General features: G+C 36.6%; 2 protein-coding genes across 2 annotated transcripts; both read right to left on the bottom strand.

Annotated features, from left to right (window-relative positions):
• Positions 1-1297: 1297 nt before the first annotated feature.
• LOC122278621 lies at positions 1298-1731 on the bottom strand. Its single transcript, XM_043088800.1, has 2 exons — positions 1593-1731; positions 1298-1503 (listed from the first exon to the last, which is right to left on the bottom strand). Exons 1-2 carry the CDS (start codon positions 1729-1731, stop codon positions 1298-1300), a joined length of 345 nt encoding a protein of 114 aa, XP_042944734.1.
• LOC122278620 (UPF0481 protein At3g47200-like) lies at positions 1546-20803 on the bottom strand. Its single transcript, XM_043088799.1, has 7 exons — positions 20734-20803; positions 6960-7045; positions 5867-5910; positions 5524-5653; positions 4571-4638; positions 3824-3971; positions 1546-3100 (listed from the first exon to the last, which is right to left on the bottom strand). The coding sequence occupies exons 3-7, from the start codon at positions 5906-5908 to the stop codon at positions 1809-1811; spliced, it is 1680 nt and encodes a 559-aa protein (XP_042944733.1). The 5' UTR covers positions 5909-5910; positions 6960-7045; positions 20734-20803; the 3' UTR covers positions 1546-1808.
• Positions 20804-21215: the final 412 nt, after the last annotated feature.

Below are 21215 nucleotides of genomic sequence, written 5' to 3'. Positions count from 1 at the left end.
ATATTAGAATTTAGGCTATATAATGAACTAATAGTAATAGTACAACTGTATAAGTATATAGTATAGCTCTTTATTAGTATTAATTATATTGATTACCATAACTATATAATAGTATTAATAGTAGACTATTAGTATAGCTATATATTAGTATTACTTATAGTGATTTACAATAACTATATTAGTATAATTGTATTAAGTATAACTACAATCTATATCAAACTATTAGTATTATTATTTTTTTATACCATAATAGACTATTAGTATTAGTATATAATTATAAATATTAGTATTAGTTAATAATTATATAATTAATTTGCACAATTATTTATATAAATAATATATATATAATAAAATATAAATAAAATTGCCGATTCGGTCGGTTTCTCCGGTCCAGACCGGCCGAATCTCACCCTACGGCCAAACAACACTTAATTTTGCCATGGCTTGCAAATCGACATCCACATTGTAGCAAGTCCAATCAACAATTAGGCAAATCGACATCCACATTGTTGCATATTACAGTGGTGTTATCAAGCCACTGCTTGCCGTGTAAACCAAGTAGGCAAAGATGACTGAAATAATATGCACTATAACATAATGTATATAGCTTGCCAAGAAGGTTGCTTTTAGTCTTCCAGCCACTGTGTACAAAATAACCCCCAGTTGTACAACCCCCAGTGGTATGAGAAAACTAGCAGAATAAATGTTCACTCCAGTAAGTGCATTTACAATAGCGGATTCAACAAGGAGCAACATTGTTGTTATACTAATATTAGTAAAAATAAAAAATAGAAGGGAAGGAAAACAATGTGTGCAATAGTTCCCCAACAAACATCAACAATTTCACAAAAGGTATGAGCATGCGAAGTCTTTCTTTTGAGAAATTTTATTTACAGTCCTGAGTGGAAGATTGCGTGTGCAGTTCCCATTAATGAATGAGAGTAAAAGAGAAAAAAAAAATCATTTTAAAAATGAGATTATTGTAATTTTAAGTTTTTTTTAAACATATCTATGGGCTTGCATGAGCAGTTCCCATTTAGGGACTAGATGTAGACCAACTCCAGAAAAAGGTACTTGAATGGTAGCTCCACTTGCATGCCAGAAAGGTCTACTAATATCATATTTGCTAAAAAATACTTAAGCCACAAATAAATTACATAAAAATAATTTCACAAACTGATGTGGTTTGTTAGGTTGTAAAGTTATACTTTATTATAAAATAAATTTAATGGATTATATACTCATGCTAGTTTATGAAATTACTTTTATGTAATCTTTTTGTGACTATAGCAATACTCTATTTGCTAAGGTAAATAGCCAAAGTCCCATCAGGCGTTTCGTCAAACAGCTTACGCGCCATTCCTTCCCTCCATGCCTGATCAAAAAACCCATTCAAGTAACTAGGGCCATACCCTCCAATTTCCAATGACTGCTCGATAATTGTTGCCCCAAGGGGAATTTCATAAACCTTACTAGCATCACTCCAAACACCTAAAGGTTCTCCTATACCCAAACAACAAAACCACAAAACACAAGCATAGAACGTGGAACAACTAGGATGAAAACACATATACTCCGTACAACCTTTTTACTATCTACCACAAACTGCTTCAGTTGATGGTTAAGAATTCCTTCTACAATTTGGCACTCATAAGCAGCAGCAAGCTTGTGTACATATAGTGCATCAGAAAATACCAAAAGCAGGGGACGATTTTCTACAGCTGGAGCCATCTCTTCTACAATATCTCTGTTAACAACTTGATGTAAACTAATTACATACGATTCCTAAATATAAATTTCATTCCCATTCACTTTAACGAAGGGGACCCATCATTCCGATTCTTGTAAGCATAGATGGTGTAGAAAGTTTGGGCAATTGCAAGCGATAAGAGCACAAATGCAGCCAACGCCGAAATGAACGACCAAGGAGTGTCAAAATACTTATGCTTGAAGGTCGCCCATTGCAAGTTCCAGCTATTTCTATAATACTCGTCCACATTCTTAAACAACTTGGACAAATAGCTATCACTATCAATCATCACGTCCTTGCCCATCTTGTTGATGAAACACGCAACCTCGTCATCGTTACCAAGATTGTTTTCCATAATGTTGTGGTGGCGTAGGTACCCAACATCCTGGGCACTTTCCACGAGGCACTCCAAGAAGGTTGCATAAGTGGTGAAGTGTTTGGAGACGTCGCAATGGCACTGCTCGAATGCCACGCAATTTGACAAGAAAGAGCCCATGAGTTCGTCAAGTCTTATACGAGGCATCTCAATCACACCATTCTTGAATTTCACAACCAAGAAGCTTTCCGCCTTGGCCAGATTGAGCTTAATCCCCGAACCGTGGAGCTTTGAGATGCTGTGCATAATATGGGTTGGTGTGCCACTGCTTTGTGTTATTTCTTCCTCAGGTACAAAGCTTAAACGAACCAAGTCCAGTAAATGCCAGCCTTTTAGATCATGAAACCGGCATATGAAATCATCAGGTCTTCGCAATGCAGTAGCTTCGTTGAAGAATTGCATAGCAAGCAAGGACAAACTAGACTCCTCGCTAGGCATTTTGGATATTTCAAATAACTTTTCTAGAATAAAGAATGGTATCTGATTCTCGAGCAGGAGGAAGTCCGTATATAAAAATGGTAATATCCAACCAACGGTGAGCAGGGGGTCACCGGCCTCGAATTGTCTCGGGTCTTTAATCTTGCGAAAAACTTCTATCATAAAGCAGCCATCAAGAACCATCATTTCAATGAACTCATGGCTTTTAAGTTGAATGATCTCCGAATAGTATTCCCTTGCATCCTTTTCAAGTGGCTCTATGCTTTCCAAGTAGTCCTCGAAGGTCTTGGTCTGTTTTCTGCAGAGCAAGGACTTGAGATACCGCCACTTGTGCTCCTCAATCATCATGAGCTGCGTCATGCCTCGGTGATAGGGCCTGATGGAGACAACAGAAAGGTGATATGAGTTGCCAACGAACGTATGGGGGACTTTGAAGATGCAACATGTTCTTTTGCTGGCGTTTACACTCAATGACCTTGGGGTGTACTTAGAGATCATATTTATCATTTCTTGGCATTTATTAATGCCTGTTATCCCTACATCAATAATGTGGATGCAAGCATAAATAAGTATAGTTAAAATATTCACTAGGCGAATATATCATTACATTCACTATACATACTTAAGTTCTATATATAATTTTTTTTTTTTTTTATAGGTAAAAGATGTTCTATATATAATTAAACAAAGAAGTATGTTTGTTAATTAAAAGAGGGTTAAATGCAAAATCAGCATCTAACTTTTCAGTAAAACAGCTGGAATCAAGATTTTCAACTTTCACAGCGTTGATAATGAAGAATTTGAGAACTCGCGATCAATTACTTCTGTCAATTTTATATTAGAAAATAAATGGGAGCGCTGCCACTTTCATGGTATAAAAATAAAAATAAAAATCTCTAAAAAACATAAAATATATTTCAAAATATAAAAAATTATAAAATTAATAAATAAACAAGAAAATCTTAAAAATCTAAATTTTTACAATATATCTAAAAATAAAAAAATTAAACAAGATTTATTAAAATAGAAAACTGAAAAAAATTAAAAAATCATTCAACAAGAAAAACTCAACAACCAAATAATTTATTAAAACATGAAAGCGAGAAAAAAATAAAAATAGACATTTTAGTACAAAACCAAAAAAATAAATAAATAAATAAAAGAAAAGAAAAAGAAGAGGCGGGCAAGTGACTTGTAGGAAGTAGCAACAGTGCACGTGTGGAAAGTGTGAAAATCATGTTTTCTGTTTAAATATATACCTGTCGTGCTTGTAGGGGTCTCTTCTATTTCTAGGACTGCATCTCCTGAAGGCAGATCTTCTTGGCGGGTGGTATTAATTGGCCCTCTATCATCTCGTCGTCCTCCAGACAGCTCCAAGTCTGGAGGAAGCAGCGGAACATCTTCTTCCTGATTGTTTTTATTTTTTTATTTTTTTAAATCATTCAGAAAATTTATAAAGATTAAGGTTTATTAGATCTTGCCAAATTGATGAAACTCTTACAAAATATGCTTGAATCAAGACAGTTTATACGATTTTTGTTATCAACATTTTTAAAACATGATGATGAAATTTATTATAATTAATTGTCCAGAGGTATAATATAGCTTTTTTAAGAATTATTATATACATATATGTTATATTCTCGACCCATTTTCATCGTATTGTAATAACATTACTTACCCACCAAATATATATAACAATTAGGTTTTTTTAAATAAAAGAATTTAAAAGTTGATAGATAATAGATACGTACCAGATCATTACAGTATGATAATAAATTGTATAAAAGTGTAGGATATAATTTATTATTATTATTATTTTTTTGTATTAATGAAAGTTGATTTAAATGATTAGATGAATAGAGTTTTTTTTGTAATTTTGAAAAATGATTTTTTTTTTTGGGTGTGAATTCTTATTAAAAATAATATGGTATTTAATTTATATTTAAAAAGTCATTGACTCCTAATTGCTGTATGGAGATCAGATCAATCAGTACGCAGCTTACCCGGCGCCGCTCATTAAGCTCTTCAAGATAGGATCTGTATAAAGGGACTAAATCTGGCGGCACTTCTGCTAGTGAAAAATAAAATTTAGAACTAAAGAAAATTAAGCAGCATTATCCATTGCCATTTACTGATAATTAATAAGTGATGAATCGTATGCAGATAATACATTCTAATTTCTAATTCACCTTCGCTAGCTAGCTAGCTAGTAGCTACAATATCAGATTTTCACTTGGAAAGGGTACTTCGTGTTGGAACTATAAGTACCATGTACGTACTTCAATAAAGTCTTGATCAATTGAGAGATGAGCTGTGATCAGAACACTTGCATGCATGCAGAAATGCGCCTTAGCTATATAATATAGTATCAAAAAGTAATGACTACAATTCTTACTTGCGAAACAAAAAAGCATTATATGCTTTGTTAGGAATATAGTATTTTTTATTATTATTTTATTTTTAAAATGTTACTAGAAGTCTTACACCACACATATACACATATATCCACCTAATCAATATATAATTTGTCATTTTTATATTTCTATTTAAACACATGAAATTTAAACATATAGATATAAGGGTTAAATAGACAAGCTTGAGGCACTACAAGAAAAATGAGCATTTGTGATCAATTATATGCGACAATAATGACTATTTGTAACTAAAATAGATTTATTTTGACAAAAAATAACCATTTTCATAAAAAATAATTGGCCACAATTAAGCAATTTTCTTCTAGTGAGGTTAGTTCTTTAAGGGAAGATTGATGGAGGAGGTATTTGATTTCGAGTTATCAGATTCTTAAGTATGCATGAATGTTGTGAAAATTAAAAATTATGGACTCAGATTTATAAAAACATAAACATCCAAATACTTTATTTATGTTACAAAAATAATTATAATGGAACTAGCAACGGTGCAGTGCGAAAATCATGTTTTCTGTTTTAATATATACCTCTCGTACTTGTAGAAGACGTATGTTCTCTTTCTGGGACTGCATCTCCTGAAGGCTGAACTACTAGGGGAATACCATCTTGTTGATATTGCGCCAGCAGCTTCCAAAACCTAGATTCCAATATCCTCCTCTTTTTTTTTTAATTCATTCAGAAATTTCATAGAGATTAAGGTTTATTAGATCCTGCCAAATTGATGAAACTAATACAAAATATGTTTGAATCAAGGCAGTTTATATGATTTTTTTATCAACATTTTTAAAACATGATCATGAAATTTATATTTAAAAAGTCATTGACGCCTAATTGCTGCATGGAGATCAGATCAATCAGTACGCAACTTACCTTAGCAGTGGTCCGCTTATCTGGGAATACAGTTGGCGCCATTTCTGCGAGTGAAACATAAAATTTAGGACTAAATAAAATTAAGCAGCATTATCCATTGCCATTTACTGATAATTAATAAACATGTACGTACATAAGTGATGAATTCCATGCAAATAATACATTCTAATTTCTAATTCACCTTCGCTAGGTCGCTAGTAGCTACAATGTCAGATTTTCCAAAGGTTTTGATTTTAGTGGAAAGAGAAATGCCTGACGTCGAAGACTGTCAGAGAGGGCTTTCGGCGATGGCTGTCAGTGAGTGCTATCGACTATGGTTTGGGCAATGGAAACTTGAAGAGTCTATGTCTTCTACAGGTCTGGGAAGGGGAAAGGGAAAACGAGAAAAGGGTCTGGGTAGTGGGGAAAATTGAAAGAAAAAAATAAATAAATAACTGCTACGTTAGTTTCTGAGATCCCTTTATCTCTCTATCAATTCTCTTTAAAAAAAATATGAATAATCACTTGATAACGAGTTGTCCAAAAGAGAAGTTGGATTAAAAAAAAAAAGTCTGTAAATTTGATAATTATTTATAGAGTATGTGGGAAGCTTGTTTTAAGAGAAATTGGACAATTGTTTTTAATGGATTGTTAAAATAATGGTGATTCTCACATGTTTGATGAATACTTGCCCAAGTACTTTAAAGACTATTCAAAGAAATTGTCCATCAATCTAATTTGATATCTGTTTGCACAGAAATGCCACAAAAATAATAAAACAAAACAAAATAAAATAGCTAATAAGTAACAGGACTTAACAAAAGCGTTCAAAATCTATTGATCAGCATTGTCCCTCGGCACAAGAATTAATAGATTTCTTCTTAATATTTTAACAAAAGAAAAAAACATACATAATTTATTAGATATAGTTTTTTTTATATTTTTTGAGAGGAGGACTGCACCTCTGAAACTTTATTGAAAAAATCCATCACTTGAAACGGAGGAAAACCATGGAAACAAACCAACCAACCAATATCTTAAACCCAAAACGCCAAAACAAAGAAATTTATTGGATATAGTTGCATTGACAAAATAATACAAAGAAAGTACTCACCGAAGGTTACAGTACGTACTTTGTTTGAAATAAAATTCTTCCCTTTTGTCTCAGAAGTTCACACTCCAGCACAGCTCATGCATGCGCTGTACGAAATAAACAATAACAAAAGAATTCAAATGATATTTTTTTTTTTTTGACAAGTAATAATCAAATTTTATTGAAGTGAATGAAAATAAGCATAGCCTAAGTAATAACACAGAAGAAACAATCGAGATCTGCCTCAAAATAGAGATAAGAGAGGGAAAATACGATGACCGAACGGATGATAAATGGTATTTTTATTTTTTCATATATATTTCTTTCAAGAGAGGTGTAGCAATGAGCCCCACAGTAAATCCCAATCCGTATAAATTAAAAAATCATATTGTGACAAATTTGTAAATCAAACAATTAAGATGATTTTAACTCGTGAGTGAAACCCCAAACTAATTAACTTTAATGCCCGTGTTGGAACTATTAGTACTACTTCTGCTAGCGAAGCAAATAAAGTACTTCAATTGAGAGATGAGTTGTGATCACTAATCAGAACACTTACGATTATTTTAACTCTCACCCAATCACTAGAGTTTGGGGGCCTCAAGCCCACACTACAACAATAACGAGAAAAATGACCATCATCATTCTCCAATTGCAAAAATGACTTTTGAAATGTTTTTACAACTTCTACCATGAAATAAGTAGAGTTTCATCTAATGGGAATGTTAAGGCACACCAATTTTGAACAGCTGATTTTCTCATTCTCTATATACTTTTTGAATTTTTCCATTCTTGCAGGAAATGATCTAACATACTAAACCATATTACACACCCTTGTGATTGAATCATCACAATCTTTTAGCCCATCATTTACAATAAGATTCATAATATGGGCGCAACATCTTATATGAATATAATTCCCCTCCAATAAATGACCTTTCACAAACATTTTTTAAGTAATCGATGGCAATATCGTTTGAGGAAGCATTGTCCATTGTAACAATAAAAATCTTGTCAATACCCCAATCTTGTATACATGACTACATGTTTTTCAATAGCGTCCCCTTTCTAATTAGGAATCAAACAAAAAATTTATAATTTTTTATATAATTTCCATTCACAGTCAATAAAGTGAGCAGTAAGACACATAATTTAAATTCTGAATGGACGTCCTAGTGTTAGTAGTTAAACTAACCCACCCAACTGCCTTAAATACTTTCCTCAACTTCTCATTTTCTTTTTTAAATAGTTTAATACAATCTCTCACTGCAGTGGTTTGAGACGGCACTATGAATCTTGATTCTTGTGATTTACATACCTTTTTAAATCCTTGTGCTTTCACCACCCTAAACGAAATCTCATCACAAATTATTATCTTTGCAATTGCCATTCGTACATCTTCTGGATCAAACTAATGTGTAGTTTGTTGATCCATGGATCTAATTTTATTAGGTTTTTCCTATAAACACCAACGTGATACAGCATACTTGACGTACCATGTTGTTTGAGGTGACAATCGTAAGTCTCGTGGTAGTAATTACACACCGCTTTTGGGTTACTTAATGAATATTCATCTATTTTTTTGAAGTGTTCCTACACTGCTGAGGGGTCCTTACTTGCATTCCTTTTGAGAGGGAGGTTGGTGTTACTACTAGTAGACAAGTTAAAGTTTGAAGTTAAAGAACTAGTAATCTCATCAACTCTTAAATTTGTAAAAGTGTCACTTTTGAAACAATTCATGATATGAACTGACATATAATAAAAGCATGAGAAAATAAGAATACTATACAGTTTTGAACAATGGAAATTCAAATTTTTCTAAATGCTAAAGAGAAATTGATTTAAACCCGCGAAATTAGAATCCCTTGAACTCACAATCAATTTGAAAACTCATCCAAGAAAGCCAAAATCAAGTCAAGGATGGAGAATTTAGACCCACTGAAAACTCGTTTCAAGAACCTAGATTATATTAAAATCTAGACCCGTTGAAGAACCTGTTTCAAGAACCCAAATTACAAAAGAGGAACGCTACAAAGGTTGTGATTTACCTTTGATAAGTTCAAGAAGAACAAAAGGAAATAACTCAACTCACAATGAAAATTCAATATTATCTATCCACCCTAACCTTCCCACAATCATTCAACCACTGCAACTTTATGGTCAAAAGTGTTTGAATGTAGGTAAATTCAATTTCTCAATTAAAATAGTGTTAGCAACATTAGTAAAACCCCACATCAATGATCATACTACATACCTTGCTATTGATGTGGCATCTAGTAAAGAAAATGTTCTCCCTCTATTGCTCTGAATCATTCATCCTAATTTGTGTATTGAGAGCATGCCTAGAAACAAGAGACTCACCTATTACGAGGTATTCTACTCCATCATCATCACTAGCATCCTGCAATTCGGGCATCTCATCACTATCATCTTCACTTACAGTCATCACCCCCCTATTGTCATACATAATCATCACACGTTTGTTTGGATATTGAGAAGCGATGTACCCTGAATCCAAACACTTAAAGCATTTAATATCTCTATTTCTAGAAGGTTGGGATGCTAACTTGGGTTTGTTGCTAGTTCTTTCATCTTTTCCCTTAGTTGGTTCGGTTTTTGCCTTTATTACAACTCGTTCATCTTTCTCACTTGGTTTCCAAAGAGTGCTAGAAACCGAAGTGTACCTTAATATCCCTTTCCTCTTTAATGACTCTCCACCTCTATAGTCATGTGCACCATGTCTTCTATTTTGACATAATGTCGCAACTCAACCACATTGGCTATCTCCATATTCAAACCACACAAAAATCTAGCCATAGTGACCTCCCTATCCTCCTCTACATTCACCCGTATCATAGCTACCTTCATCTCCTTATTGTAGTCCTCCACACTCCTAGACCCCTGTGTAATATTTTGTAATTTCTGGTAGAGATCCCTATAGTAGTAGTTAGGTATAAATCTCTGCCTTATGAGAGCTTTCAACTCTCCTATGTCTCGACAGACCTCTCATAATTCCTCCTCCTATTGGTCACTAATTGATCCCACCAAATAATAGCATAATTAATGTACTCAATTACTGCTGACTTCACTTTCTTCTCCTATGAATAGTTATGACAATCAAATATCAACTCTATCTTCTTCTCCCACTCTAAATAACCTCCAGGGTCAGTTCTACCTTGAAAAAATAGTATTTTCATTGTGAGTTGAGTTATCCCCTCTTGTTCTTCTTGAACTTTTGAACTTATCAAAGGAAAATCATAACCTTTGTGGTATTTCTCCTTTGTAATCTGGACTTTTTAGGCGGGTTCTTTAACGAGTCTAGATGTAAATATAATCTAGGTTCTTGAAACGAGTTCTCAATGGGTCTAGATTCTTTCATCCAATTGACTTGATTTTGGTTTTCTAGGGTGAGTTTTCAAATTGATTGTAGGTGCAAGGGATTCCAATTCCGCAAATTCAAATGATAGGCTCCAAGGCGGACCAAGTCTTAAGGATTAATTACAAGATCAAGGAAGCAATGTAAGAATTGGTACAATCCAATTGGGATGAAGCTAGCAAGAGCCCAATACTCAAGATGGGCTTAAAAGAAAGAGAATTAGTTTTGATCCACTTGATCCAAACTTTAGAAGATATAACTTAGGGCCTGTTTGGGATTGCGGTGGGAGGTCTAAAAAGTGCGGTAGAACGGTATAAAGTAATTATATGACAAAATTTATCCGTTTGGTAGTTTTACATTAAAGTACTTCTAAACCAAGAAAAAGCAGAAAACTACGTTTCAACAAAAGCACCAAAGTGATACTTTTTATCAGAAGCACTTCAGAAAAAGTAATCTCTATTTTACCGTGCTATGTACATTACGAAATGACCCTCATTATTTTAGCATAATGACAAATTTGCCAATCTATATTTTTTATTATTCTCGTATAATCTACTCAAGACTTTGTCCATCAATATTTTTCATTCTTCTCCTATCACTTATGCATCGTTGAAGAAATTTTCTTTTTCATTATAATTATTGAAAAATCTATTAGACTATTTTTGTTATTATTTTATTATAATATTTTATTTTTATCAAGTATATGCCCTTTTATGTCATTTTTATGTCAAAAAGTGCTTTTTAATTTTGTTTCCAAACAAATTAATATATTTAAAAGTGCTATAGACATACGGATCCCAAACAATAAATAGCTTATTAATAGTAAAGCTTATTGCGTTAAGTTCTAAGCCATAAGCTTTAAGTTAAAAGTAATATTTTCTACCGCAACCCCAAACATCCACTTAGAGATAGGGTCTATTGTTGTTGAGGCTTGCAATTTATTTAAAAGGATTTTTATTATTAGTTTAGAATAAGTGGGCTTGAAAATGCTTAGCCCACATATGTCTTATTTCTTATGAATTAGGATTTTTGGAAATGTTTTGTATTTTGGCAAAATACTTATTTGGAAAGTTATTATATTATTTAAACTAGTGTTTTAGAAGTTACTGTAGCGAGGCACTGTTTATGTTACAGTATCGAGGCACTGTTTTGTGACATTCCTCCTTATAATTTGAGTTCTTGAGACTTTTTTTCAACAGGTCTAGATTTTAATATAACCTAGGTTCTTGAAACGAGTTATTAACGGGTCTAGATTTTCCATTCTTGACTTGATTTTAGTTTTCTTGGGTGAGTTTTTAAATTGATTGTAGGTTCAATAGATTTCAATTTCATGGGTTCACATAAAAAATAGATGAAAAGACATCAAGCAAACAAGAATGCAAAGTGGATTGTAAATAATTGATTTGCTGCTCTATTCACCACGCTTAAATATCAATCCAATCCTCATTATAGACAGAAAGCTAAACATCAAAACCCCAAAAATTTGGAATAACAAAACTCGGCAATACTTATAAAAAAAAATAAAACTCGGCAAGAACAAGAACTGAAGTATATTATATGGGAACTAGCTGGAACTGTGCCCCATCCATGTTGCTATAACAAGTCTGTTTAGGGACCTCGGACCAGAATTTTTATTTAGTTTTCCATTTTGGGTCATGTTTGCAATCCAATTATTTAAGCATGTGCAATGAGGCTAATCCCACCATCAACCTTGTTTGCAAGGCCGAGGTGCTGAATTCAAGCTCGATGATCAGACTTAAAAATAGGCTCGACTGGATTTATTGAACAGAACAAACAAATATTCTCCAGATGATTAATCAAGCCAAGTTCAAGCAATTCATGATTTATTGCAATCTTTTTGGAGCACAATCCTGTGCAATTAAAAGGTAAATGCCATAATCAGTCATCACGAATTGAGTTTCCTATGACCCAACATGGTGCATCCATTTGGATAATCGAGACAACATCATTTTTAGTATCATAATGATGATAAATGAACAAAGAGCAGTGTTGAGGGAAAAATGAGCGTGTTGGCATATTCTTGTGAAAACCTGTGTAAAATAGTGTTGTAACAAGTGTTGTTGCGGAAGGATTGAAGTGGGCTTGAAGTGTGCTCATTATTGGTCAGAAGAAGCGACTTCGCTCGACCCTCGCTCGACAGAGCGCTCGAGCGAACTCAGGCAGATTCAACCGCTAGACCATCGCTCGACATACGGCTCGAGCGAACTTAGGCAGATTCAACCGCTCGACCATCGCTCGACATACAGCTCGAGCGAACTCAGGCAGATTCAACCGCTCGACCCTCGCTCGACACTGAGCTCAAGCGAACCCAGGCAGAGTGTGTCGCTCGACCCTCGCTCGACACTGAGCTCGAGCGAACTCAGGCAGAGTCGACCGCTCGATACTCGCTCGACATGGCGCTCGAGCGAACTCAGGCAGATTTCGGCGCTCGACCTTCGCTCGACACTTCGCTCGAGCCAATGTTCCAGATCACTTACAATGTAGGGTTTTGAACGCCTCATTTGATGGGAACTATAAATAGAACATGTTAGCTTCTGTTCTATGGGTGGAGAATCAGAGCAAAAACCCTAAGGGCCTCCAAGAACTTCTTAGAGCAACCTCTCCCCCATTTGGTTGATTCTCTCTTGGAAAAATATTACTCCATCATAACACATTCAAAATCAACTCTTATTTGAGTCCATTGAAGTGGACATTGCTGTTGGCCGGAAGAGTCCGGAGCTGCCGTTGATGCAGAGATCGAGAGGTTCTCGTGGGAAGCTATAGGAAGGTCGGAGTTCCGACACTACATGCATGTAGAGATCGAGTGGGTCACTCGTGGTGTTGCAAGCCAAGTTTAGCTACTACAAAGGTTTTGTGAGTGTTCTAAATTGGTTGTAACAAACTAAAGTTTCTATAGTGGATTTGAGGTGGTGTCTTACACCCGGAGTGGTTTTAGATTTTGAAGAGGTTCTTCAAATGAGTTTCCACTCCGTGAACAAAATCATGTGTTGATTATTTGTGTTATTTGTTTCATTTATTATCTGCTTGTTTGATTAATTTTCAAAAGGCCATAAAAATTAGATTACACCTATTCACCCCCCCTCTAGGTGTAGTGTTGTGTAGAACCACTGCTTTTTCAATTGGTATCAGAGCGGGTTCACTCCGCTAGGATTTAGTTCCTGAGTGTGATCCTGCTGTAGTGGTTTATATGGATAGGTCTCAATCACTCACATCTCCACCATTTTTTGATGGAAGTAACTATGCGTATTGGAAGGTTCGAATGAGAGCTTTCCTTAAGTCTGTGGATGAACGAGTGTGGACCTCTGTAACAAAGGGATGGAAACAACCGGTTGTATTCATTGAGGGAGTCGAAACCCCCAAGGGTGTGGAAAATTACTCTAGGGATGAAGTCAACGAGTGTAGTTGGAATAGCAAAGGCCTAAATGCGATATTCATGGCCGTGTCCCAGGAGGAGTTCAAAAGAATCTCCATGTGTGAAAATTGCAAAGAGGCATGGGACATTCTTGAGGTTACCCATGAAGGTACCAAGGCTGTAAAAAATTCTAAACTTCAAATGCTGACCACCAACTTTGAAGAACTTAGGATGAAGGATGATGAAACTTTTGATGTCTTCTATAGCAAACTTAATGATATTGTCAATTCTCGTTTTAATTTAGGGGATAGAATTCCTGAGGACAGAATTGTGAGAAAAGTCCTTAGATCTCTTCCTGAGAGGTTTCGTCCCAAAGTCACTGCTATAGAAGAAAGCAAAGACTTGGACAACATGAGAGTTGAAGAGTTGGTGGGTTCCTTACAAACCTATGAACATACTCTTCCTATGGATAAGAAAAACAAGTCCATAGCCCTCAAAGCTATTAGAGAAGAGTCTGGTGAATCTTCTGACGAACTTGCCATGAGTGACAAGGAGATAGCATTTTATGCTAAAAAATTCAGGAAGATGTTTGCCCAGAAAAACCCAAGACAAGAAAAGAGAAGGTTCAAGGGTATCAATGGAGGTTCTAGTTCAGAAAACCGAGAAGGGAGGTATAAGAGAGAAACTAGAGCTGTCAATGACAATATTCAGTGCCATGAATGTCATGGTTTTGGTCACATTCGACTTGAGTGTGCAAATTACAAAAGGGCCAAAGAGAAAGCGAATGCTGCTTCCTTGACTGATAGTGAGTCTGAGTCAAGTGACTCACAAGAGAGTTCTCCCAGGAAGAAAAATTTCAACTACATGGCTTTCACTTCCTCTGTTGCAGGAAAAAGTCATAACAGTGAATCTGTGGTTGAAATTGAGAGTGTTTCTGAAAATGAATCCGGGGATGAAGATGACTTGCAGGAAATCTATGAGAAGTTGTACAAGGAATGTGTGAAATTGAGGAAACTCAATAAAGCACATATTGAGGAAATAGATTTATGCAAAAGAGAAAATGAAGGGCTTCAGAGCAAACTGAGAGAAGCCATTGGTCTAACAGATGAGTTGCAAAAGAGAAATGTGACTTTGGAAGATAAAGTGACAACTCATGAAAATGAGCTAACTTTGTTAAATACTAAGTTGCAAAAATTCTCCATTGGGACAAACCAGCTTGACAAAATCCTAGGTTTAGGAAAGTCATCTAGTGATAAAAGTGGTTTAGGCTATTTTGAAGAGAATCCTGATGCTCCTTCAAGCTCAAAAGCTTTCGGTAAAAATGTGAGAACCACAGTGTTTGTTCCTGAAATGACTGAGAAAAAGAAGGCTCATCCATCTGAAAAGGGCAAGAAGCCTGTGCAAGTGCAAAAGTCTGTTCCTCCTCCCAAAAGACAAGGAGCTCGCAACATGAGCCCCATATGTCATCATTGTGGGAAGCTAGGCCATATTAGACCAAACTGTTTTAAATTAATGAGTCATTTTGTGCATGCTCCTGCATTTGTTAATAGTAGAACTGCTTATCCTTCTGGAAGGGGTAAGAATTACATGAATGACTCTAAGAATGTCTCAACCTTCTTGAGACAAAGAGCTCACAAAGCAAGCCCCGTGTGTCATCATTGTGGTAAGATTGGTCACATCCGACCAAACTGTTTTGAGCTTAAGAGGCACACCAAGAAAATTGAAAAGCCTTTCTCAAAGAAATGGATACCAAGGTGGATCATCCAAAAGGGAAAGACGCGAGTCACACATGGTTTTGGTGCTGTAGACTGACAGGCATGCATTACATACATTACATGCATTTTTGTTTTATTTTGTTGTTGTTTATTTTTCTTGTTTGTTGCTGTCTAGTTTATTTATCGTTGTTTGCTGCCCCTACATGCACTTCATGATTGGGCTATATGATAGTGGGGTTGTTAATTCTAAAATCTAAGTGCATGTGTCTTTTGAGATTTGTATCATATTTCTATGTTTTACAAAGATTTGGAACATGAGTATCTCGTGTAATCTGTGACTGGCATCACACACTTCACTCCAAACTCGGTCAATTGACATTTCACCACTTGTGAGTTTATTGGGGAGGCAATCAAAAGTGGTAGGAAGCTCTATCTTCATACAGAATTGACCACGGGCTAGATGACCTCATCATGGTTCATTTGTGCAAAAATATGTATCTCAAAAGGAAAAGAAAAAGTGAAGTTGAAATAAAATAAAAAAAAAAAAAAAAAAAAAAAAGGGAAAAGAAAAGGGAGGGTGAAAAACAGAATAAGTTTTCTGTTTTCTTGAACATACTGAGACAAGTATTTAAACAGAAAGATTCAGGTCCTAGCAGCATTAGGTTTGACTTTCTGTGTCTTGAATGAGCTTCCCAAGCACCTATGGTTTCATGTTCAGCCCAACCCCACTCACGCCTTACGGTTGACATTTCTTGATTGAGCAAGGACCATTTTAAACACGCACGTCTATATTACTTGTGATACTTTGTTTTAAACTGCGTGTTGTATGGGAATATGATGCTTCTCTACATTTGATATGTACTCTTGGTGTGAAAATTGACATTCCCAGTATTTGTCTAAGTCATGTGAGTGTTGTGTGCCTCAAAACTGGGCAAAATGTGTTTTTCTGGAGGTCTCGCTCGACACTCGCTCGACCCCGCTCGAGCGAAAACCGCTCGACAGCCGCTCGAGGGTTTTAAGTTCGCTCGAGCGAACGCCTGGTATAAAAACCCAGCGCCGCTCGAGCCGCTCGAGCACAGTGGCCTCTTTCTCCCTCTCGTGCGATTTTCTTCCTCCTTTTCTCAAATTTCTTCGTTTAAACAAGTGTTTTCCTCCCGAAATCATCCTCAAACCAAGGTAAATCCTTTTCTCTCTTGTATTTTCGTGATTTGATGCTTTTATTTTAGGGTTTTCCGTGTGTTGTTATGCATTTGGGTTTCGGATTGGGTGTTTGAGAGTCTTTCTTCGATTGTTTTTCTTTTATCTTGTTTTATTGAGGCTATTGTATAGCCATTGTTGGGATTGGTTGTATTTAGGAGGTTTTTGAAACTCCCATGGGTCTATACCCGAGTTTCTCACTTGGATGCACTCCAAGTGTTCGATAAAATGTCTCAATGAAGTGTGTTTTTGGTTTTTCATCATGCATTGGCATAGCATTGCTCCCATATCTATTTCATGTCTATCCTAGGTTTGAGACATCGTTTAACTAGGATTGCATTATGTTTTGAAGGTGTTTTGGTTTAGAATTGGCATTGGTTTGCACATGGGTCATGCATGAGGTTTGGCATCGTTTAACATGAGTCATGCACATGGGTTGGCATTAGCTTGTAAATGGCTTGAGTTGTCATTGCATATGTGTCATGAATGTGGTTGGCATTAGCATGCATGTTGGTCTTTCACATGAGTAGGCATTAGCATGCATATGGCACACTTTGACCTAGGCATTTGTTATTGTTTTGAAAAATGAGGAGTGACATCGGGCATGCACCGAGTCTTGCATTGTTAGTTGGCATTGTTGCGTCAGCATGCATGCATCCATCACATCTTTGCATTGCCTTAGCCTTGTCTAACGTCTTTGACTCTGTCTACAGCCGACACCATGTCTCGACGTGTTCGTCCTCGCCAAAACCCTCCTGCACCCGTTCAAGCCCAATTCCATAGTGCCCGAGCCCAAGAGTTATACTCTCAGAACTTCTCGCATCGTACTCCCATAGTCGAGCGTGAAGTGACATTAGGTGAGCTTACCGAGACTATAATTCCCCGTATTTTTGAGTCTCGTCAGTGGCAGGCATTGACCACTGGTCATCCCACTCCTTCTGTGGAGTTGGTTAGGGAGTTTTACTCCAATATTCATGACATATCTGTTGATGACTCATTTGAAGTCAGTCTCAGGAATGTTGTTTTCCGAGTCACTCCGGGCATGATAGCGACTCTGCTAAATGCCCCTCGTGAGCTCTATCCTGAGTTTCCCTACTCACGGACATCTCCTCCAAGTCCACAAGTCATTGCTACTTGTCTTTGTGGCCGACCTAGTAGTTGGGAAGGGACAACCCCTATTTCAACTGCTCGTTTTACCCCCGATCACCTCATTCTTAGTAGGATTGTTCTTACGAACTTAGATCCTACTGGTCATAATAGTGATGTGGGTCTTGACCGTGCCCGTCTGCTGTATGCCTTGATCAATGGTGTCTCCATTGATCTAGGAAGTCTTTTGTGTCGGGTTATTGTTGAGGCGTATCGGTCCTCCAAAACACGGACTGGTTTGCCCTTACCGTGTTTGATCACCCGAATAGCTCTCTCCCAATCTGTTGCTTTCCATCCTCAGGAGCCTAGGATTGCTCTTAAGGCTCCTATTGGTCGTAGGACGGTTCAGCTGAGTCGTGCTCACACAACTCCACAGCCTATCCGTGTTGAGCACCCTCCCGCTTCCTCCTCTCAGCCTTCGAGCTCTCGACCATCTAGTTCTCAGCCGTCTACCTCGGCCCCATCCAGCTCTCAGCCATCTTCCTCAGCCCCCGGTTCGTCGGAGCCCAGTCTTCAGCAGGTACTTGAGTATCTAGCTCGCCTTGACGCCCGGTTCGACAGTCTTGAGGTGAAAGTTGACAACCTGCAACAACTTGTGACTCAACGCTTCAATGACATCGAGAGGCAGCTCAATGAGGATGATGAGGATGTCGATGGTGATGATTGAGACCCTTGGCTTCTTGTGACAAAAAGGGGGAGATTGATTGTTGAGGGGGAGATATTTAGAGATATTGTTGAGGGGGAGGAGTACAGTATTAACTCAGGGGGAGTGTTACTTGTACTAACACATTTTTTTTGTTTTGGGGGAACAGCAGCTTTTGGTTATTTCTGTTGATTTATATTTCTTGTTAGCTGCTGATTGTCTGACAAATGTTTCTTGAACTCAATCTATGATTTGTTGTTTAATGAAATATTTCTCTTCTAAAACCTGTACTTGACATGAATTATGATTTGAGAATTGCAAATACGTTTTTGTGCATATGTGAATGGGTATGTTTAACCGTTTGCTAAGCGTGTGCAGAAATTTTTCAACATGTTCAAGAATATGGATCTAATTGGGTGTGCTAGGATTAGGTCATATGTATAGGTTAGAGGTTTTGTCACAGAAATGCCAAAGGGGGAGATTGTTGAGGGAAAAATGAGCGTGTTGGCATATTCTTGTGAAAACCTGTGTAAAATAGTGTTGTAACAAGTGTTGTTGCGGAAGGATTGAAGTGGGCTTGAAGTGTGCTCATTATTGGTCAGAAGAAGCGACTTCGCTCGACCCTCGCTCGACAGAGCGCTCGAGCGAACTCAGGCAGATTCAACCGCTAGACCATCGCTCGACATACGGCTCGAGCGAACTCAGGCAGATTCAACCGCTCGACCATCGCTCGACATACAGCTCGAGCGAACTCAGGCAGATTCAACCGCTCGACCCTCGCTCGACACTGAGCTCAAGCGAACCCAGGCAGAGTGTGTCGCTCGACCCGCGCTCGACACTGAGCTCGAGCGAACTCAGGCAGAGTCGACCGCTCGATACTCGCTCGACATGGCGCTCGAGCGAACTCAGGCAGATTTCGGCGCTCGACCTTCGCTCGACACTTCGCTCGAGCCAATGTTCCAGATCACTTACAATGTAGGGTTTTGAACGCCTCATTTGATGGGAACTATAAATAGAACATGTTAGCTTCTGTTCTATGGGTGGAGAATCAGAGCAAAAACCCTAAGGGCCTCCAAGAACTTCTTAGAGCAACCTCTCCCCCATTTGGTTGATTCTCTCTTGGAAAAATATTACTCCATCATAACACATTCAAAATCAACTCTTATTTGAGTCCATTGAAGTGGACATTGCTGTTGGCCGGAAGAGTCCGGAGCTGCCGTTGATGCAGAGATCGAGAGGTTCTCGTGGGAAGCTATAGGAAGGTCGGAGTTCCGACACTACATGCATGTAGAGATCGAGTGGGTCACTCGTGGTGTTGCAAGCCAAGTTTAGCTACTACAAAGGTTTTGTGAGTGTTCTAAATTGGTTGTAACAAACTAAAGTTTCTATAGTGGATTTGAGGTGGTGTCTTACACCCGGAGTGGTTTTAGATTTTGAAGAGGTTCTTCAAATGAGTTTCCACTCCGTGAACAAAATCATGTGTTGATTATTTGTGTTATTTGTTTCATTTATTATCTGCTTGTTTGATTAATTTTCAAAAGGCCATAAAAATTAGATTACACCTATTCACCCCCCCTCTAGGTGTAGTGTTGTGTAGAACCACTGCTTTTTCAAGCAGAATTTAATGTTCAGACAAAAGAGATGCTCAATTCTTGTATAATTGTCACATCTATAACTGCTACCCAGAATCAAACTTCATATTCAACATATATACTACAGAGAAGCAAATCGACAACCTTTAAGGACACTGAGGAAAGGTAGCAGTTTGATGAGTTCAAGTGAATGATGCAATGACACCAAGTTGTGTTTCAATCAACTAAACTTTAAGGGCAGGCTTTTCACTTGAAATTCCCACTACCCTTTTTTTATCATTTTGAAAGGCTTTGTGCAGAAATTACTTTTTCTCTTTTTGCTGCATAAAGGAAGGAGTACACATCTAACATCAACCCAGAAAAGTGACAGACTCAGCCTCGCAAAACTTCATAATTTAACACAAATGGGTCCCAAATGACCGAACAAAGGAAACCAAGTCTGAACATATAAAATTGAAAATGGTTTACTTATAAGTCATAACTCTTCTGCAAAAATTTTCCTACTCTATATCAAGCAGTGGAAGTGTAATTTTATAAAATTGAGATTATTTTTAATAAAATAGTACAATTATGCCAGTTGATTATAAAATAAATTACAAGACAGTAGTAGGACTATAGATAAACCCTGTTGAATGTAGCACATCAGCATGTTAATTTCAAGGGATAAATTTAATTGGGCTGGTGAATTTATAAGGGGTTTGCAAACGGCAACTTCAATCTTCAAGTTTAATAATGCTTTGCTGTTGCCCTTACCTCTTTGCTAGAAGAATGCTCTGTTTTGGGGGATGAAATGCGTAATGAAATTAGGGGTGTAAAAAAAAATCGATAAACCGGTAAACCGGACCGGACCGGACCGGACCAAACCGATGGCATTGATCCGGTTCCAAGGTTGGTTCAGTCCGATACCGGGTTTAGTTTTCTAAAAACCAGTCAAAATCGGTCCAGTTCCAATTTTTCTTTTTCTAAAACCGACACGGACCGATTTATATATATATTTTAATTTTTTATATTGTATATAATATTTATATATAATATATAACTATATATAAAATAGTTTTGTATTATATCATAAATTACTAATTAATATAATATTAAATTTTAAAATCTTATATCATTTTATTTATTGTATTAATAGTTATACTATATATTATAATATACTATAATATATCATTATATTATATATTATAATATATCATTATAGTCTATAATACAATTATAATATATATTATAATATA

The sequence above is a fragment of the Carya illinoinensis genome, chromosome 10 (genome assembly GCF_018687715.1).
Source record: "Carya illinoinensis cultivar Pawnee chromosome 10, C.illinoinensisPawnee_v1, whole genome shotgun sequence".
Lineage (NCBI taxonomy): Eukaryota > Viridiplantae > Streptophyta > Magnoliopsida > Fagales > Juglandaceae > Carya > Carya illinoinensis.
The sequence above is the reverse complement of the archived record's forward strand: the minus strand, read 5'-3'. Positions and strand labels throughout refer to the sequence as shown.